The sequence below is a fragment of the Siphateles boraxobius genome, unplaced genomic scaffold (assembly GCF_051911475.1).
Source record: "Siphateles boraxobius isolate OS27281-9 unplaced genomic scaffold, OSU_SipBor_1 15, whole genome shotgun sequence".
Lineage (NCBI taxonomy): Eukaryota > Metazoa > Chordata > Actinopteri > Cypriniformes > Leuciscidae > Siphateles > Siphateles boraxobius.
In genome coordinates this window covers 402,501-422,872 of record NW_027508755.1, presented here as the reverse complement: position 1 = coordinate 422,872, position 20,372 = coordinate 402,501, and the positions used below count along the sequence as shown (strand labels likewise).

Here is a 20,372-nt window from a genome sequence, read left to right as displayed (position 1 = left end):
AGAGAGAGCAATTTCATCTGTTCCTGGGTCCCAAGAGGGCCAGTCTGGCGGGTGTGACCCTGTATAGCCTTACACCCCTCAGCTCCCCCTTGGTCGCCAGCAGGCAGCTTGGTGCGTTCGAGGACCCGGTCATCCGCCTTCTCACGCGCCCCCTGCCGCTTGTGGAGACAGGTAAGTGTTGCACAGCACACTAACACCACTCTCTCTACTTTGCTGCCCCACCTCAGGCTCGGCTACCCCGCTCAAGTCAGTGATAGTCATCACATTAGGTGTTGAGCAGACGTGCTCCTGAAAATTCAGTGATATTCATCACACCGAGTGTTGAGCAGTGCTCCTGACTTGTGCGTGCTTATCTTATCCTGCTGGCGAAGGATTTGATATAGCCGCTCCTCCAGCCGGTACGAAGGCCAGTTGTAAACTCGTTCTTCGTGCTACTAGGTGGTGGGTCGTGACCATCTTGGCCCAAGATTGGTCTGCAGCTTTGACCTGAAAGACATGTGCTTCAGATCTCTACCTCCCGCACCGCAGGCCATCCTGTGTGTTGCGTCTAAGGGTGGAGTATCAGTACAGTGTCCTTCCCCTCGAGTGCTCCAGAGCCCGTTGGGTCTTCAGGTCAACTGGAAGAGAGTAATCTCGCCCACGGGCTGAGTATCTCTTTTCTAGTTTTGGAGAGGTACTCGGTCCAACATGTCTCTCCAATGAGAATGTGTTCAGCTGGTGTTGAAGTGAGAAAGGGTCCCACTGAAAGAACTTTCAGAGGCTCCTGGGGTATATGGTAGTCGCAGCCTTTGGCTCCCTCCATATGTGACCGCTTCAGCGCTAGCTTCACGATCGAGTCCCGAGGTGACCGTGGCAGAGCAGCTCACCCTGTGTGACTATAGTTCATCCCGGTCTGCTGCCAAACCCTCTTCAACAGAGCGGCCATGTACAAAGGGCGTGTTTTAACGGGGGCCTGGGCGACCCCCGACTACACGGGCATTCGTGCCTCGAGTTGTTAGACATTGCGACCGTTGCGCAAGCTTCCCCTGCATGTCACAAACTCACCCGTCACCTCCTCCTTGGAGTCAGACGCTTCTGAGGGCGCCTTATTCCACTCCTCCCGCTTACTCAATCGTGCCGCCATCGAGCCTCACGACAGTTATAGCCAGGGCAAGTGGAGACTCCATCCCCTGGGTCCGGCTGGGTCATGACCATTCCGGGGCCGCTCAGTTGCCCCCCCGGTTTTATTTTTCCGCCAGTGTTTGGGTAAAGCGAGCGGACTACCCTTGGACAAACACTGGGACTCAGCGGCCCCAGGGGCCCGCAGAAATGCGTTTAACCCCAGTGAGCCTTCTAAAAGTGACTGCGACTCATGGTCGCCTTGCGCCTGCAAGTCAGTGAAATCATCACTCTTCATGTTGAGCAGATTTGCTCCTGAAACTCAGTGAAGTTCATCGCACTCTGGTGTTGAGCAGCAATGCTCCTGTAGCTCAGTGAGTCCATCACAGGTAGCTCAGTGAATTCATCACACGCAGTGCTGAGCAGAAATGCTCCTGGTGCTCAGTGAAGTTCCTCGCACTCAAGTGTTGAGCAGAAATGCTCCTGAAGCTCAGTGAGTTTATCACACTCAGGTGTTGAGCAGTAATGCTCCTGAAGCTCAGTGAACTTGTCACACTCAAGTGCTGAGCAGAAATGCTCCTGTCGCTCAGTGAGGTTCTTCGTACTCAAGTGTTGAGCAGAAATGCTCCTGAAGCTCGGTGAGTTTATCACACTCAGGTGTTGAGCAGGAAGGCTCCTGAAGCTCAGTGAACTTGTCACACCCAAGTGCTGAGCAGAAAATGCTCCTGAAGCCCAGTGATCTTCACATGTTGTGTTGAGCAATGCTCCTGTCTTTTGCGCCCGTCACTTGCACCTACGTGCCATGTCAGGAGAGGAACAGGTCTTCATAGTTGCCCCTCATTGGCCCAACTAGACCTGGTTCCCTTCAACAGCCTTCCTGACTTCCCCTGGATTCGGGGACGGGGCACGATGGCACACGCGTTCTTCCCCCGGAGATTCCGGGCGGTCTTACATCCGAACGCGGAGGTTCAGGTGGCTATCACAAGAACATGTGTTAGTTACCATCACTTCTGCGAGCACCCCCTAGAATTGGGTAGCGTGCTTACGCCTTTAGAAGTGGAACCTAATCGTTGAGTGCGTCTTCTCCCCTGAGGAGATCCTGAAAGCTTTCGATCACTTCAGTGCTCTCTTTCCTGCAAAATGGGTTGCAGTAGGCTGTTTTCCTAAATCACCCTCAAAATGATGTTGCCTCGGTGTTTAAACGACGCTCATCGTGTTGCAGAAGTATGCAGAAGCACGTTCTGATCGTCAGGTTCCTGAGGAGCAAGGTCTTGTAAATCCTTGTGTCCCTCTTTATCCTCTTGGGCCTTGTCCCTGGTGCGACTGCACTGCAGAGACCGCCCCTGAGCCACTGCAGGTAGTGAGTTAAAAATTCTGTTATATCAGTTCTCCTGCTCGCGTGGTCTCTACTAGAGGGTAGGGACTTGCTCGCTTTCGGTCAACGTATTGTGCCTGGAGTCTGGGCCGGCTAACTCTCACAAGCTGAGACCCCGGCTCGGATTGTGCCCAAGGTTCCTACCTCTCCCGTAATAGGAGCAGGTGGTGAGCCTGCAAGCGCTGCCCTGGAGGAGGCAGATCCAGCCCTGGCTTCTCTGTCCGATTCGCTTGGACGTGTACAGAATGCAAGTCATAGACCTCAGACCAGCTCTTCAAATATCTGTTGGAATTCAGCAGAGAGGGAAGGCTGTTTCCATGCAAAGTTGCACTTAGTGCTTGCCTTCATTTCGGCAAAGATCCGAGATGCAACATGTCCACTTAGGGTTGAGCTCCTCTATGATGAGTGTAAAGTGCTCCGCCTGGGCGTTGACGATATACTTTGCTAAACAGATTCTAGAGTTGGGGGCTGGACGACACCTAGTTGAACCGCTGCTTCCCGTGGGCTCCCTTCTCATGAAGCCAGTTTCACCGTGAGCCCGGTTCAAGTGTCGGCTTGCTGCGCCATTCCCCTCCTATGGACTGGATACGTGCGCCTTTCTACTCCAGTTGAGTTCCCTTAAAGTTGAACCCTGTTGAGTTCCTCCACACCCCTCCGACGTCGGACGTGCGGGACGTCTGGTGTTAGGCCTACCACTCGTAAGCAGTGTGGAACCTGTGTTAGGCTGGGTCCATATGTTGCGGTCCCTTCGGTGACCCCATATGTGTATTCTTCCACGATACGGCTCCCTGCGGTGAGCCCGTGTCTTCCCTCGGCAGAGTCTCTCTGCCGTCACTGTCCGGTGTGTCTCCCCCCGTCTTAGGCTGGAGCCACCCCAGTGACATTCCATATGTTAGACTGCCCGGTTTCCGCCCAGTTCATATGTGTATTCTCCACATTTCCTCCCTCGGGTTGGATGTGGCTTCCGCAGCGTCCCTTCCTTCCAACGTACGGGGAACGCTTTCCCAGTGGTCCTGTAGGAACAGCAGTGACTTCCCTGGCCTAAGCCCTGTCCTTCCCCGCCTTAAGTTTGCGGGGGCATCAGGAGGCTTTGGTTTAGGCACTGGAAGGTGGCAGCGTTAGTGGCGTGTTCAATGGTTGATCCCATTTCAGTCACGTCGACTACGTCCGACGTTATCGACTGAAAGGGAACGTCCTGGTTGCGTATGCAACCCACCGTTCCCTGAAGGAGGGAACGGAGGACGTAGTCCCCTTGCCACTACCGCTGGACCACCGCTGACCCCGGGTTACTCTCGGCTCCTCAGCGAAAAGCAACTAGTGCGTGCATCCACTTCCGTATTTATACCCGCGCCGCGGGGGCGGAGTGTGTGATGCGAATCACGCACGCCAATTACATTGGCTCGTTCAATAGTACTCGAAGATGATAGGCTCCCTAGCGTGATCCCATTTCAGTCACGTCGACTACGTCCTCCGTTCCCTCCTTCAGGGAACGGTGGGTTGCATACGCAACCAGGATGTTATTTGCGATTTTATAACACAGAACGTGAAAATAGAGACACCAGCCACCATAGTCACATGTTTACCGCCAGCCAGAGCGCCTGAAATCAAAGCAAATTTAAAATTGCTGGCTAATGGTAATCATAAATTCTCTAAAATTATTATTCACGTCGGCACTAATGATGTTCGACTTAGTCAGTCGGAGATCAATAAAATTAATGTTAAAGAGGTGTGTGAACTCGCAAGTATGATGTGAGACACTGGAAAATACTCTGGAGCCCTTCCTGTTCGCCGGAGTGATGAGATACTTAGTAGACTGTCCTCACTCAATCACTGGCTGTCTAAGTGGTGTCCGCAGAATAATATAGGGTTCATAGACAATTGGAAAAGTTTTTGGGGCAGACCTGACCTGTTGAAAAAGATGGTATTCATCCCTCCTGGGATGGTGTTGCTCTTCTCTCAAGTAATATAGCACATAGTCTCAGAGTTGATCCTTGACCAATCTGATTCTGGGGCTCAGGTCAGGAAGCACTGGCTAGGACTGGCTTAACTGACTATCTGCTAGCTGTCTCACGTCACCAAGGTCAGATAAATCCCAACACATAGAGACTCTTTCACCTAGATATAATCATATAGAGACTGTGGCAGTTCCCCGAACTAGGAAATACAAAAAACTCAAAAAACCTATTTAAGGGTAAAAATTTAGTTGATGTTCAACAAATAAAAAACAGATATAATACAGACGAACAAATGATAAAGCTCAGTTTGCTGAATATTAGATCCCTTTCAACAAAATCACTCTTTGTAAATGATATGATTACAGATCATAACCTAGATGTGCTGTGTTTGACAGAAACCTGGCTAAAACCAGACAATTACATTACTTTAAATGAGTTCACCCCACAAGATTACTGCTATAAAAACGAGCCTCGTCTAAAAGGCAAAGGGTCTTTGCCCCACTCAAAGCCCCATTTTTGTAGATGTAATTTATAGCAAAATTTTCAGTATTACTCTGAGGTCTAGTTTTAAATATAGGCTAATTCTTTTGAATTGATGGTGCTTTTAGTAACGTTACGTGATAAATCCTGCTTGAAATTTGTGCTGGCCACTGTATACCGGCCACCAGGGCACCATACAGACTTTATTAAAGAATTTTCTGATGTTCTATTGGAGTTAGTACTGGCTGCAGATAAAGTCATTATTGTTGGCGATTTTAAATATCCATTAAGTAGATAATGAAAAAGATGCATTGGGATTGGCATTTAGAGAGATTCTAAACTCTATTGGAGTTGAACAGAACGTGTCAGGACCAGCTCATTGTCGTAACCATACTTTAGATCTAATATTGTCACATGGAATCAATGTTGATGCCGTTGAAATTCTGCAGCAGAGCGATGACATCTCAAATCATTATGTAGTCTCGTGTAAACTTCATTTAGCCAAGGTCGGAAAGCCGACTCCGTGTTACAAATAGGGTAGAACTATCAATTCTAACACTAAAGATTGCTTTATAAATAATCTTCCTGATCAGTTTCATCTCCTCAGCATCCCAGAAAGCTTAGAAGAACTCGATGTTGCAACAGAAACTATTGACTCTCTCTTCTGCAGCACTTCAGACACAGTTAAAGAAAATAGTCCAACGCCATGGTACAACGAGCACACTCAAGCCCTTAAGAGCAGCCAGAAAAATGGAGCGCAACTGGAAGAAAACAAAACTAGAGTTTTTTTTTTTGCATTTCATGGAGAGAGAGAGCACGATTGCGTACTGAAAGGAATTAAAAACTGCTAGATCTGCTTATTTTTCAACCTTCTTAGAAGAAAACAAACACAACTCAACAGTAAATAAAGCCCAGACGTTTCCAAACAGCACAGCAGTAATGACTTTATGAACTTTACTTACAAGATTGATAATATTAGAGAGAAAAGTACAACAATGCAACCATCCACTACAGTATCACATCAGACAATGAATTGTAGTCTCCCTGAGGAAAAAATGTATTTATTCATTGCTATAGGAGAGGAAGAATTGTCTAAACTCATTAAATCATCTAAATCAACAACATGTGTTAGACCCTATACCGACTAAGCTAAGAGATGCTTCCAGAGGTCATAGATCCTCTTCTCAATATCGTTAATTCATCTTTGTCATTAGAACAAGTGCAAAAAACTTTTAAGCTGCCTATGATTAAACCGCTTCTTAAAAAAATGCAACATGATCCTTAGTCAATTAGTCAGTGAATTAGTCTATTACAGGCCGATCTCGAATCTACCTTTTCAAAGATACTAGAAAAAGCAGTATCCTCACAACTATGTTCCTTTTTAGAAAGAAATGGTATCTGCGAGGATTTTCAGTCAGGATTTAGACTGTATCATAGTACTGAGACAGCTCAGACACAGTACTGAGACATAGTACATTAGAGTCACAAATGATTTGCTCTTATCATCCGATCATGGTTGTATCTCTCTTTTAGAGTTACTCGATCTCAGTGCTCCATTTGACACTATCGACAACAACATTGTTTTGAATGGACTCGAAAATTATGTTGGCATTAGTGAAATTGCATTAGCATGGTTTAAATCATACTTATCTGACCGCTACCAGTTTCTAGCAGTAAACAAAGAGATGTGATATCGATCACAAGTTCAGTATTGAGCAGTGGCGGCTTGTCAATAGAGGGCGCTTGGGCGCCGCCCCCATCAAAATTCAGAAATATACATGTATACAAAAATGATATAAAAATTGAATAAAAATAAAACAATATAATAGTTTACTCCAACGATGTGCAGGCTGGTAGTAAGAGCCTCAGGAATTAATAAAAACTGGCTTTAATCGGTTAACTATTTTCTTTGTTTTTCAATATGTTTCATGCGTTTTCATGGGCGAGGGACGCCGGACAAATGGATGTCCATCTACAAATGGAGTCCTTAAATTTTCGGGCAGCATGTGACCTGAAGCTGGTCTCTAATTGGTTTCTTAAAGATTCTCCTCCGGACGCAGGTCGCTGCATCCCTGGCGAATCAGGATTGGATACATGTTATTTAATCTGATTGGTTCTCGTCAACTGTCATTCAATTTTACGCTCTTGGCCACTACTGCGAGTGTGCAGGCGACTCCGACAAAACCTTGCTAAACTGATCACTTTCGTAGAGATAATGGCAGCAGCTAAACCAGATATTGCAGCCATTGACAGAGGACGAAGCTACACCCAGAGCTTCACCTGCGCTTGTTATTAAAAACGGAGGTGGCTGGCTGGATGAGATGTTAGCAATGCCCTTTTTTGCTTTCTCTGTCTTTTATTTCAAAGTGTCTGCACTGAAGTTTTGTGGACAACAACGGGGGTAAGAGACCTCAAAAATCTCTCTGAAATTTATTTGTATTTATTTCACCTGTCTCAAGCTCGATTCAGTCAATAGCTTGTCTCACACTTGTCAGATGTAGTAAGGAATTTGGGAATAAGGTTTCTCCAGGCCTATTTATAAAATATATAAAGTGAAATACTCACTGCTCCTCCGTTTAGTATCATGGTCATCTCAGTCGGTTGGTAGACGTTACTTCTGAAAGGCGCGCTGGGTCTGGCCCCTGTGTTGCCATTATGATGACTGCCACTCCTCAACCCTACAAAAGTAAAGGATGGATGTTAGGATCTTTATAATGCATATTAAGTGTTCTATTCATCTTTGTGCCTAGTTGTACCTGCAGTATTTTCATCAAACGCATATCCCTGGTTCTCCACAAACTGCCTGTGTGAAAGTGGGATGTCCTCATCAAGGCTGGCCTCTCTCATGCGTGAGGAATTCTGGGAAGTGTCGAAATAGTCTGGAGCAGAAGGCTGAGCTGGTCCTCGAAGACATGCGTGGGCTTCAGGAGCAGCGTGACATAACAACAACAGCCAACCCTGAGCTACCAGAGCTACAGCTAACGCCGGATCATCCCAGTCTGGAGACTTCCCAAGCACTGTGTTTCCATACACGTAGAAACCAACCCAAGCCACCCACAAGAGAATGGACAGCAAGCAGGAGACCAGAAGCCACACAACATTACAGTGCCATGGTCGTGCCTTCCCACACAGCGCTAATGTTGCTGTTAAGAGGGCTGCTAGCAGGAGTGCTAGCACGTATGCGCAAGCAAGCGCAAAGTCCAGAGGCTGATACTGGCAAGCCGGGTTACCCTCCCGAATCACGGTAAGCAGGAGCCACTCTGCAGCGATAATACCCTGCACCGCCGTCAACCCTAATGCAAGTCCGACGAGGGCACAGCCGCCTGGGCTACGAGACTCGCGAGCTAGCCTGCGCAGCCTGACACCCTGTGCCAGCATGCAGGCAAAGCACAGAGAAAAGAACACCCCCCAGAGGGCACGGCGCACCAAACAAATGCTCTCGTTGTGCTCAATAAGGTACGCGAAGCTAAGCCCGAACAGCCCGATGATGCCGATCAGCAGGAAGAGAACGGGGCCGATGCCACTGCGCTTCGGGGCCTCGGTCACTGAGTGCAGGCGACACAGTAACACCAGCAGCAGTAAAACAGCAGTGAACACACCGGCCGCCGCCACCACCTCCACCACTACACCCCACATGGCATCCAGGTCACACAGGAGAGTGTAGGGGCGCTGGAGACCAAACCCACAGCCAAACGGGACCGTCGGCTTCTCATCCTGAGACCAACTCACATCCAGCCCGGCGAGCAGCAGGAACAGCACAGGGGAAAATGGCATCTGAGGAAGAGAGAGAGAAAATGAGAATGACAGAGCAATTCTTAGTCTAATTTGTGTTTTTAAAACATGGCCCGTCATATCCAGTGAGAGCCAAAAAAATGTTCTTGGACACCTAAATCCCACTTCAAGTGTGGATGTCATTGCATTCGATCGAATATTATCTGTAAACAAATGATGCTGCTTTAACTGGACCTGGAAAACTCTAACTTTGAAGATGAGCATTTCTTCTTAGGAAGATCCATGTTCTTATGACAAGGGGAAAAAATAGGGCTGTAATCCCCCAGTCGACTAGTCGATTTATTGGTCGATGCGTTCTGGCTCGACTAAAATTCTGATTGGTTGACTTTTTTGCTGCGTTAATATTGTTGTAAACTTCTTCCTTCTTCAGTGTAGAAAAACTCAGAAGCGAAAACCAGGAGACTTATTTAACCAGGATTCTTTATCTGCTGTAGTCTGCTTCGTACCCAAGTCAAGTCAAGTCTAACTAAGGCAGTATACATTGAGTTCATATATACATTTCAAGGGGGAGGGATTACATTGTGATGAACAAAGCATGTAAATGAGCTGAGACATGAGAACAGGAAAGGCATAGACTTCTCGTACTGAGATGAAACAAATGGTCTCAGTAATAAAATAACAGGTATTCAAACTTGCTCAGCATGACTCTTCACCCGGTAAACAATGAGAACAGGAAAAGCCTAGCCTTCTCGTACTGAGATGGGACAGTCAGGAATATCCCGCTGGGAACCCCTACAGTTTGCAGAGATTTCCTGGTCTCATCATTTCTAAACTTTCTCAATATAAAATACTATTGTATTGGAAATCTAAATTAAACATTTAAATAAATTTGTAATCCTACAATATCATTACATTCATTTCATCACTAATTGCTAATGGGGGTGTTTTCAGAGCAACCTTGTTTCACAGGTAACAGTCTGTCTTCAGAACACCCCCCTTGTTTTCACTTTTTTGGATTAGCCCAACCCAATGGAGACAGATTGAAGAAAGAACTAAGGCATTGGTCTGCATCATCCATGGTGGTTTGCTGAATTTACAGGCCCCCTGAACTGTCTGGTCCGCCATGGCCCCCTGAACTGTCTGGTCCGCCCTGCCTCCCTGAACTGCCTGGTCGGCCCTGCCTCCCTGAACTGCCTGGTCCGCCCTGCCTCCCTGAACTGCCTGGTCCGCCCTGCCTCCCTGAACTGCCTGGTCCGCCCTGCCTCCCTGAACTGCCTGGTCCGCCCTGCCTCCCTGAACTGCCGGGTCCGCACTGGCCCCCTGAACTGTCTGATCCGCCCTGGCCCCCTGAACTGCCTGGTCCGCCCTGCCTCCCTAAACTGCCTGGTCCGCCCTGCCCCCCTGCCTCCCTAAACTGCCTGGTCCGCCCTGCCTCCCTGAACTGCCTGGTCCGCACTGGCCCCCTGAACTGTCTGGTCCGCCCTGGCCCCCTGAACTGTCTGGTCCGCCCTGGCCCCTGAACTGCCTGGCCCGCCCTGCCTCCCTGGTCCGCACTGGCCCCCTGAACTGTCTGGTCCGCCCTGGCCCCCTGAACTGTCTGGTCCGCCCTGGCCCCTGAACTGCCTGGCCCGCCCTGGCCCCCTGAACTGTCTGGTCCGCCCTGGCCCCTGAACTGCCGCCACCACCTACACTCCACAGCCCAGGTCCGCCCACGCTCCATGGCCCAAGACCACCTCCGCTTCAACACCCTCCTGAACTATTGCTTTTTGGTTTTCTTGGGCATCAGGAGCCACCCAGGGGGGGCTATGTCACGGTTTGGGGTTTGTTTCTTGTTCCTGGTTCTTGTCTGTCATGTGATCCTGTCCTGTGTTCCCTTGTCTGTTGTGTCATGTTGTCATTGGTTCATTGTTCAATTGTTCACAGGTGTCCCTTGGCTAGCCGTTAGTCTTGTGTATTTAAGCCCTCATGTTTGCCCTGTGTCTTTGTCTAGTATTGTTTTGTGTAACTGATGTCAGTTAGCTTCATGAATGTTTCTTGTTCAGGTTCTTGTCTTTGTTCTTGTTTCGGTTTCATGCCTTGCCATGCTTTTGTTTTATGTTTGATCAAGTTTTGTAATAAATTGCATTTGGGTTCTCACAACAATTGCCACTCCAACAAGCAAAAGACAAAGACTCGTGTGGTTGTAATCACAGTGGGTCAACGTGATGGAGACAAAACTGAGTGCCAACAGATATTATTTTGCACTTCTGTTGTCGTTCTGTGGGAAATCTCATCATTACTGAAAGAAATGCCCAGCTGGTAGAGGCTTTGTGTGCCATGGACACTGACAGTCCTTTATTCTGGCTTTAAACAAGATCAAGCCTCTGCTGCCATTAACTAAAACTGAACCAGTGGAGTCGGAGTTCACTGCAGCGCATACATTTTAGCTGAATGAACTTACAAAAAAAGCCAGAGACAAGAAGTGAAACCAACCCCCATACTTTTGGTATTGTCGGCACAGTAACACCAGCGAAAAGCTCATCTTGTTCAACTATCATTTGAGAAGGACCTGACAACTGAGTTCCAGGAGGAAAAAGAGTGGATACCAGTTATATGTGGTTTCATGATCGACCGGGTCGCAGTGCCAGTGTTACGCTGTTTTATCATGATGGGAGGCTTTCTGTTATACATGGAAAAAAAAAATATTATTAATTAGGCTTATTATAATGATATGCATCTGACACTCATACAGGCATACATCTACAGGAAAAAACACTAGGCTATAACATAATTTACATTACTTTTAAGAATAATAAAACAAATGTTGTGATATCATTGTTCCTTTTGTGTGCATTTCTAACTTTTAAGCTGACTCTGGTCCAACACCTTTGGGATAAACTGGAACAGAGATAAGCTCTACTCACAAATGCTCTACTGGAGGAATGGGTAAAAAAAAACACATAAACACTCCAAAATCTTGTGGAAAGCTAAAGAGAGGAAGCAGTTATATTGGTAGCCAACTGCCTATTTAATGTCTATGTATTTCAAATTTCCTAAAGAGAGAAAATGCTTGACTTTTGCAAAGTGTCGAAAATGGAAGAAGCTCAATTTAACCACAGCAATGATTTGCTTTTCAAATTGTAACTTGCAGTCAAAGAAAAGTCCTATTTTTTTTGAGCAAGGAGCAATATGAGAAGCAACAATGGAAACTTGTTTCCACCACAAAATAAAACATTTTAAAAGACAATTGCGACAATTGAAGTTATAAAGTCAGAATTGCATGACATAACGTTTATTTCTCGCAATTGCGAGTTTATATCGCACAATTCTGACTTTATAACACGCAATTACAACTTTATATCATGCAATTCTGACTATAAACTAACAATTGCGAGAAAAAAATTCAGAATTGTGAGATAAAAAGTCGCAATTACCTTTTATATTTTTTATTCTGTGGTGGAAACAAGCTTCTATAGAAAACAGATGCCAACGATCAAAAGTATTATGGCAGTGATAGGAACCAAAGAAGATAACATCAGTTCTGTTTTAGCTAAACTTTTAATTCCTGTGGACCAGAAGATCCTTTTTTATTACGTTGTAAAGAGAGATGAAAAGACACGCCATATAAAAATAAAATTGGTGGAAGAATCGAGCCCTGAGGTACATCACACAAAAGAGGACCTGGAGTAGATCATTTAAAGTGCAGATTCAATACTTGAATCTGACTGAACATGACTGAAACAGAATCTGACTGAACATGACTGAAACAAAACATGACTGAAATTTTTCAGAGATGCAGTTTGAACTAAAATGAGACTTCAACTGCATTAACCCTCAGGGGTCTGAGGGTTTTTCTGGGTCCTGGAGGTGTTCTGACATGCTCTGACATTTGTGCTTTTTTCAGTTATTTATAAACATGTTAATGGCGAAGGTGTAAATTCACTCTATATAGCCTAGCACAAACAGGGCTACCGTAATATGTAAGCAACATGTATGCACATGTTTGTATTTTTTAGAGAATAATGTTTATGCGTGGTTATTGAAAAAACTAAAACTTAAAGTGTCTGAAATAAGGCCACAAAACACATATGCCACTAATGGGCATTGTTGCATAGAGTTTTTGCTTCAAAATGATCTGAAAATCATCCTGCCTAATCATTCACACAAAACAATACATTGATTTAAATTTTATAAGACACCTTTTGTTTGGAAAGGCAATATGCGTGGAGGCGGATAATGTGCCACATACATAATGAGCTGCGTATTAATTAGCCCTTTCACACAGGAGTGTCACAGGGTCCCAAAGAACGCAAGGACAAAATAAATTATCTATATATACATATTTTACAATTAGAAATTGTAACCAATTACAAATAGGTTACAATTACAACAACAATTACAATTTTAACAATATTTCAAGTGTATTCTTTCTTTGTAAAAAGTATACATTTTATCATACGTATTAAAAAAGGTAAGGATTCATTATTTTGAATATTGGAACAAACACTATAATAACATCTTAGTTGGTAATTCAATATACCTACTTTATTTTTGACAAAACATCATATAGTATATTTAACATGAGCAGAAATTGGTGAACAAAAGCGTACCTATTTAATGTGACAGTGGTATTTTTTTACAGTCAAAACTTTATAATCTATCCAAAACTAATCACAAAATCTTGTCTAAACATTCATATTTAGTCTGTAACATATTGTGTATGATATATTAGCATATACATGTTCATTTGCAGTTTGTTGCTTATACAGACATTTTATTTCAACATATTTCAGTCTATTTTTACTCTTAGTAGGCTATAGCAATATAGTTTGGATGTGTTCATGTAAATTTAATAACATGTTTACTAATGTAGATGCGAGAGTGAATGAACGGCACAGACACGCGCTGTATAACTGTAGTAAACAAAGCGGCGATACCAGCTCACTTTTTTCCTTATCAGTGCAAAAGAGACTCAAATTACTCTGTTGATTTTGATCTTACATATAAGTGCTGTACATCATTACATCCTGTTAAGTGTCTTTTTTTTGTGGGTACACACAATAAAAACAAAGTGTTGTGCTTTTTGTCAAATAAAGAAAAATAAACATGGTATTACCGCCGACCCCAGAGGGTTAACACTATTTTCTCAAGGGTTTTAGAGAGAAAGGACAGCTTAGATATAGCTCTAAAATTAGTTAAATTAGTAGAATCAAGATTAAGGTACTGGACGGGACTAGTGCAGTACTGAAATAATTGTTAAAAATTTGCAAAAGATCATGGTAAACCAGGATCTCCACTCTGTTGGAGACGATGCAATATTTCTATGGCTGATTACTTTCACAGATTTTGGAAGTGTCCAGCATTCAGCCTTATTGGTCAGAGGTAGTCACTGAAATAAAATTAATATTGAGATTTGAGATGGAGTACAGTTTCAGTACAATATATTTAGGAAACATACCAACTGATCTTAATACTCGAGACAAGTATGTACCTACTTAAAGTATTATTGGTTGCTAGTAAAAAAGCAATAACTAAGAAATGGCTGCATCCAACAACGAAAGAAGAGTGGATAGTGTTGTAAAAGATATGATATGGAAATACTGACCTTCTCTCTAAGATTAAACATGGATATATTTGACAAGTACTGGTCAAAATGGTTAATGTAAAGAAGTGTGGATTGAACATAGGGAGATATTGTAAGTGTACTGTTGTTTTTGTTTTCCTTTTTCTTTTCCCTTCCTCACATTTTATCAGTATTATTATATTGGTAATCTTCTCCTATTTTTTCAGTATGTGAAATATTTGCCCAATAAAAATATTTTGGATTTGTATGTTTTATGATGGGAACTTGAACCTTTTATGGACTTGAAAGGAGCATTATCAAATATTCTTCTGGTGATTTCCCACAATTTTGATATAGCAATATATTTTCTTGTTATTTAATTGCATTTATATAGTACTTCATATCTCTTAATCTTCGGCAGAAATATAAACGGATATTTATGTGATGTGACAGAAAATCATCAGTGTAAAATGTCTGCTTTGCCAGCATGTATCAGGCGATAGAGAGGTGGTCACGAGAGGAGGGTTTATAAAGCAGTTTAGACCACTCCTGACTCAAGATCAGATCAGAACAGCGTCCTCAAATCTCATCTGATTTCATCGACCTGAACGAGCCCCCGCTAAAGTCAGGGCAATCTGTTGGATTGGATAAAGCAAACCAGTGTAACGCTAGTAAAGTTTTGATGGATGACGATTGTTATTAAGGTAAAGACGATGGCAGTGACATGCGGGAGTCATACATTAAGTCTGTCATTATTAACTCATCGTTCCCTCGGGTCATTTTACCGAAACTCATTTAAAAAATAAATTAAAAAAATTGTTATGTTCATCAGATGACTTTTGTTGCACTTTAACCACGAATACACACACAAAAACCCCTCAATTTGACCCCCATAGGAATGAATGGAATGCGAGGAATGCTTCAGCACACATAGAAAAACCTAAAAACTTTACTAAAAAACTATTTTATAATGTCTACATGTGTATCTGAATGCACACCGAAGAAAAATTACTTTAGGACACAGAGGAACAGCTCATTTGCTCCATATAGAGATATAAGGACATCTAGAGTCATGAAATATCATGTTATATTATTTATTTTCCACAAGAGGTCGGCAAAGACACCCAATGTAAGATATTTAGAGCTGAATTAAAAGGGTTATGCATGAAATTCTGAGTTATTTTGAATTTTAATAGAAAGAATGTAAGGAATGTGCTTAAATTACTATTTATTTATTATGTATTGGTCAAATCTAGCAATTTAAAGGTAAATAATAAAAAAGAAATAACAAAAGAATAGAAAAAAATATTATCAAAATGAATGAATAAAATAAGCTTTGTGGACAAAACATTTTTTTTTAGGGCTTTAGGTCATTTTGACCAGTGAAGGAAAGATTAGTTACAAGGAGCGAGGGAAGGATGAGGGTTTATGCGCAAACAAACAAACCATGTACAATCTGTACAGTTATAATCTGTATCTATACGCATGAGCTAAAGCTGGTCCAGTGTTCTTCTGTCGTCTCTATGAGGTCCTGTTTGTATCCAGCTTGACTGTAGTTATTTGTATAAATGATAGCTCTAAACAAATGTAATATTTATTTTTCCTCACAGTTTTTACTGATGTGGTGTATACATTGTGAATTATGAAAATTGGAATGTATTTTTTTTTTTTTTTTTTACAACTGAAAATTATGTTCTGGAATGTTTTTCATGTGCTTAATAGTTCTGGATTATATGGACTCATTATTTGGTTATTGTTTAGTATTTTGTATATTTCCTTCACACACACAGATCATCATATATAAATCACTTTGAGGTTGTGAATAAAAATGATTTGCATGGAAATGAAAAGACTTTCTCTCTAGGGTTCCTCGTCTGCTCTTCACCTGATGTTTTAAAGCGGTGACATAAACAGGGGTGACTCAATTTTCCAAACATTTTTTGTGGCCACTGTATGTGCAAGTAGTTTTTAGCTTCAATCTTCTCAAATCGATGCATGTATACCATAAACAGCTTAGCATAAAGGGAGTCATGGGTTAATATAAAGCCATCAGCTTACCTTAGTATAAGATATATTCAGCGGTAGAACAGTTACCCTGAAAACGATGGTCTAAGAGATGGACCCTGCACAACAAAAGAAACCGTTTTAGTTTACATACATTTCATGTTACATACACACACACTCACACACAAAAACATGCATCTCGAAACTCTCTTAACACTTTGATAGGGTTCAAACTTTTATGCATTTTCTGGTACAGGTAGAGCATTTATATGAGAAATGGAGTACAGTATTCACGTAGTCATGCTATGTTTCTGTGAGACCGCTCAAACACTGATGAATTATATTGCTCTCATGCTCATGTATCATGTATAGCAGTGAGCAAAAGCAAAAAGTCTCATTTGAATAACTGATTTTTAAAAAGCAGCACAACTTAATATTACAAGGTAAAAAATACCTACATTATCTTAAAAGTATCTGACTCCACACTTTCCCATGTTAATTCAGCTGAGCCAGAGAGTGTACAGGACAGATACAGTCCACATTCACAGTGATACAACTTTTCCATGTTTCCTTATAGATACTCGAAGAGTATTAAAGGTGCATTGTGTAATATTTCTGAGGATCTATTGACAGAAATGCAATATAAGATCCATAACTATGTTTTCAGTGGTGTATAAAGACCTTACATAATGAACCGTTATGTTTTTATTACCTTAGAATGAGACATTTATATCTCCATAACCGCGGGCTCCTTTGATGGAGGTCGACATATTGTGTGGCCATGTTTCTAGCGTAGCCGACAGCGAACACACAGCGCTACAGAGCGCGTTTCCTCACTACCTTGAAAAAGAAGTTTTCAGTGGTGTATAAAGATTTTACTTAATGAACCGTTATATTTGTATTACCTTAGAATGAGCAGTTTCTGTCTACACACACCGCGGGTTCCCGATCATTGAAATGCGCCGACATGTTTCTACGGTGGCCCTAAACGGACAAATGCGTTTTGTTACTATGTTGCTCTTCGTGCAAGGAAGCAAGCTTATTTCACCGAATAAAACACTGACACAATGATGAACAAGTAACAATACTATTCGCAATAACATATAGTTTTACTGAATAATTAAGTAAACATAATTTCTTAATTTATCCTTGTAAAGAAACCTCATTGCTGAACTGCTACTCTCTGCTGTCTCAGACGATGACATATTTTCCTGTCGGCCACCGTAACTTTTGTTGGTTGCAATTCGTAACCTCACCACTAGATGCCGCTAAACATCACACACTGCACCTTTAAGTCAAAGATTAATCTCTCATCTAAACACCATGTTTTGTATTGAGTCAAAAACCCCAAACTTGGCTTGTTAGGTACATGTGTGAAACCCAACTGTGTGCCAAATAAGCCCATGACTGTTTCAATGTAAAAGCTTCAGATTTCTGAAACACCTTTGATTTATTTTGATCAAACAGGCCAGATATGATTTACAGTTTTAAAATAACATTTTTCAGCATCCATTGAACAATAACTAAACATTTTATCAGTTTTTCTTTAATCTTATCACAGTCCTTGAACTTCTCTAGTCTCGGTTACTCTGCTCATCCTCCTTCACTCTCAGTTTCTTCTTATCAACTACATATTTCTGTCAGTGCTTCAGGTTGGTACACAAAAAATGCAAAGGAAAAACTTTGTTTCTTCTGTTTTTAGAACATCATCGTCGTGTAAAGTAACTGAAACAACAGCCATAACTTTCCCAGACGTGCCTGTGATGAATACTCATGCTGGAGCTGTTGATGACAGAATACAGAGCTATAAGAATATAATTGCTTATAATAAATCACTTTATACAATACAGATCGTTTCACAGCAGCTTTACAGTGATAACAGGAAAATAATATATTTCGGCCATTGTTCACATTCAGTTTTGTTGTGAAGATTATTAATTTTTAAAATACTGAAACTATGCACATCTTTAATCTGATTACTGAAGCTTGAATTCGTTATCAGACTGGAGAGATATAGAGCACATGGTTTTATTCAATGACACATTTGAGGTTTTAAGGATCCAACCATTCATTTTTAGTTTTGTCTTAATGCAAATTATCCAATTATGTCAACCTTATGTTGTACTAGAGCCACTCTAAACTGTCCCTGTCATCTTAACCAAATACACCGGTTGGCATTGTGCCAATATTAGCCTACCACCCATTTATTACCAATATGTCTTTCTAAGTTATTACAAACCAAAAATTACATTTATTTTTGTATGCTCTACATTGTGTGGCAAAAAGGTGCAGTATACAGGTCTACATGTTATAGTATAAAGAAAGCATAAGCTATACCATATAAGCTTGTTTGTCCACAGTTCAGATCATGACGTTTGAATGACATATGATTAAATACATATTTTTGACATTAAATGCCTATACTCTGTCTTTATTTGCAACGTCAAGTAGGAAATAATATTCACATAAGTGGGAAACACTTTACTATATGGTTACACAATATATTTTTCAAATTAAAAAGTCTATATGTTCAGATTAGTTCAAGCAATATGAACAAACTATTGTGTTTGTATGTAATATTATGATGTGTTTTCGGGGAAGTGAATCTGATGATCTGCCAGAAACATTAAACATAAGCCATATTCAAAAATCAATGATTCAGTTTTAATAGTACTTTTATGTGTTTGTCAATTACCAGAAATCTTTTTTTTTTATCACACTCTTGCTAATGCACAATTTACTACTAAAACAATGACATTGTAATCGAAGTAGAATATATATATATATATATATATATATATATATATATATATATATATATATATATATATATATATATATATATATTGTAGAAATTGTTGAGCTTTTTTATTTTTAAAAGCTTTTTTATAAGCTTTTACGATAAAATGTTATCGGTTCCCGGTCTCGTCTCAGACGTTTCTATTGCTCTGCTTTCATCGTGAACTTTAAAACAATTATTCATCTGATAACTAAAAGAGTTCAACCACATTACAGAAATGTAATTATCAATTATGATTGTATGGCTGTTATAATACCCAATGTATTACAGAGGCCATCTCAGATTATACATTGGCTGCAAATAAATAAATAAATGTAATGAATATTGCATGCTTCCAGTTTATTTAGGTTATTTAAGAAAGAAATGCACCGTAAATCCTCCACATTTTCACACTCGGGCTGTGTCCGAAATGGCATACTCACTTGAGTAGGTACTTATATTGAATAAGTTATTACTTCACGGCCTCTAAAAAAGTAAGTTGTATAAAGTATGAGTGTAATGTACTACATTCATCATGTTGTCATGATCATGTGACCCTCAGTACCCTCCCCCGTGGCCTCATGGGACAGTGTGCATCACACACACTTCAGAATCTCCTGAACTATATAGATCATACGAGGACTTTTAGGAGTTCTGTGAATTCAGACATTTTATTGTGACGTACTGTTTTCCGGCTACTATATAGCCTAGTGAGTAAGTGTGTGACTTCAGAAGCAGCCGGGTCGTTTTCAGGGGTCAGAGGTCAGTTTGCAGGACTTGTGGACCTTATATAACACAATCTTAGACCCTCACTCAGTCTTGTGAGTGCGCTGTGCTTCAGCTGTGGTGCGGCTCACCAGCGTAACACCAGCGTGGCACACCACCGCAACACACCACCGCATCGCACCAGCGCAACGCACCGGCGCAACGCACCGGCGCAACGCACCGGCGCAACGCACCGGCGCAACGCACCGGCGCAACGCACCGGCGTAACGCACCGGCGTAACGTATCAGCGCAACGCACCAGCGTAACACACCAGCACGACACACTAGCGCACCGGCGTAACGCACCTGCACGACACAGCAGCGCAACACACCAGCGCAACGCACCAGCGCAACGCAAAAGCGCAACGCACCAGCGTAACGCACCAGCACAACGCACCAGCGCAACGCAACAGCGCAACGCAACAGCGCAACGCAACAGCACAGCGCAACGCACAAGCGAAACGCACGCACCAGCGCAACGCACCGACGTAACGCATCAGCGCAACGCACCAGCGTAACACACCAGCACAACACAGCAGCGCAACACAGCAGCACAACACACCAGCGAAACGCACCAGCGTAAGGCAACAGCGCAACACACCATCGTAACACACCATCGTAACACACCAGCGCAACACACCA

At 42.4% G+C, this 20,372-nt stretch overlaps 1 protein-coding gene across 2 annotated transcripts in view; it reads right to left on the bottom strand.

Annotated features, from left to right (window-relative positions):
- Positions 1–20,372, bottom strand: part of gprc5ba (G protein-coupled receptor, class C, group 5, member Ba) — a 42,900-nt gene that overhangs the window by 9,768 nt on the left and 12,760 nt on the right. For both annotated transcript variants that reach the window (XR_013203918.1, XM_077230588.1), the window contains exons 2-4: positions 16,241–16,305; positions 7,665–8,682; positions 7,474–7,586 (exon numbers count right to left, since the gene is read on the bottom strand). Coding sequence is in view for 1 of the 2 variants with exons in the window: in XM_077230588.1 (XP_077086703.1) it covers positions 7,474–7,586; positions 7,665–8,682 (1,131 nt within the window). In the remaining variant the exon portion in view is untranslated. The remainder of the gene's footprint in view (positions 1–7,473; positions 7,587–7,664; positions 8,683–16,240; positions 16,306–20,372) is intronic.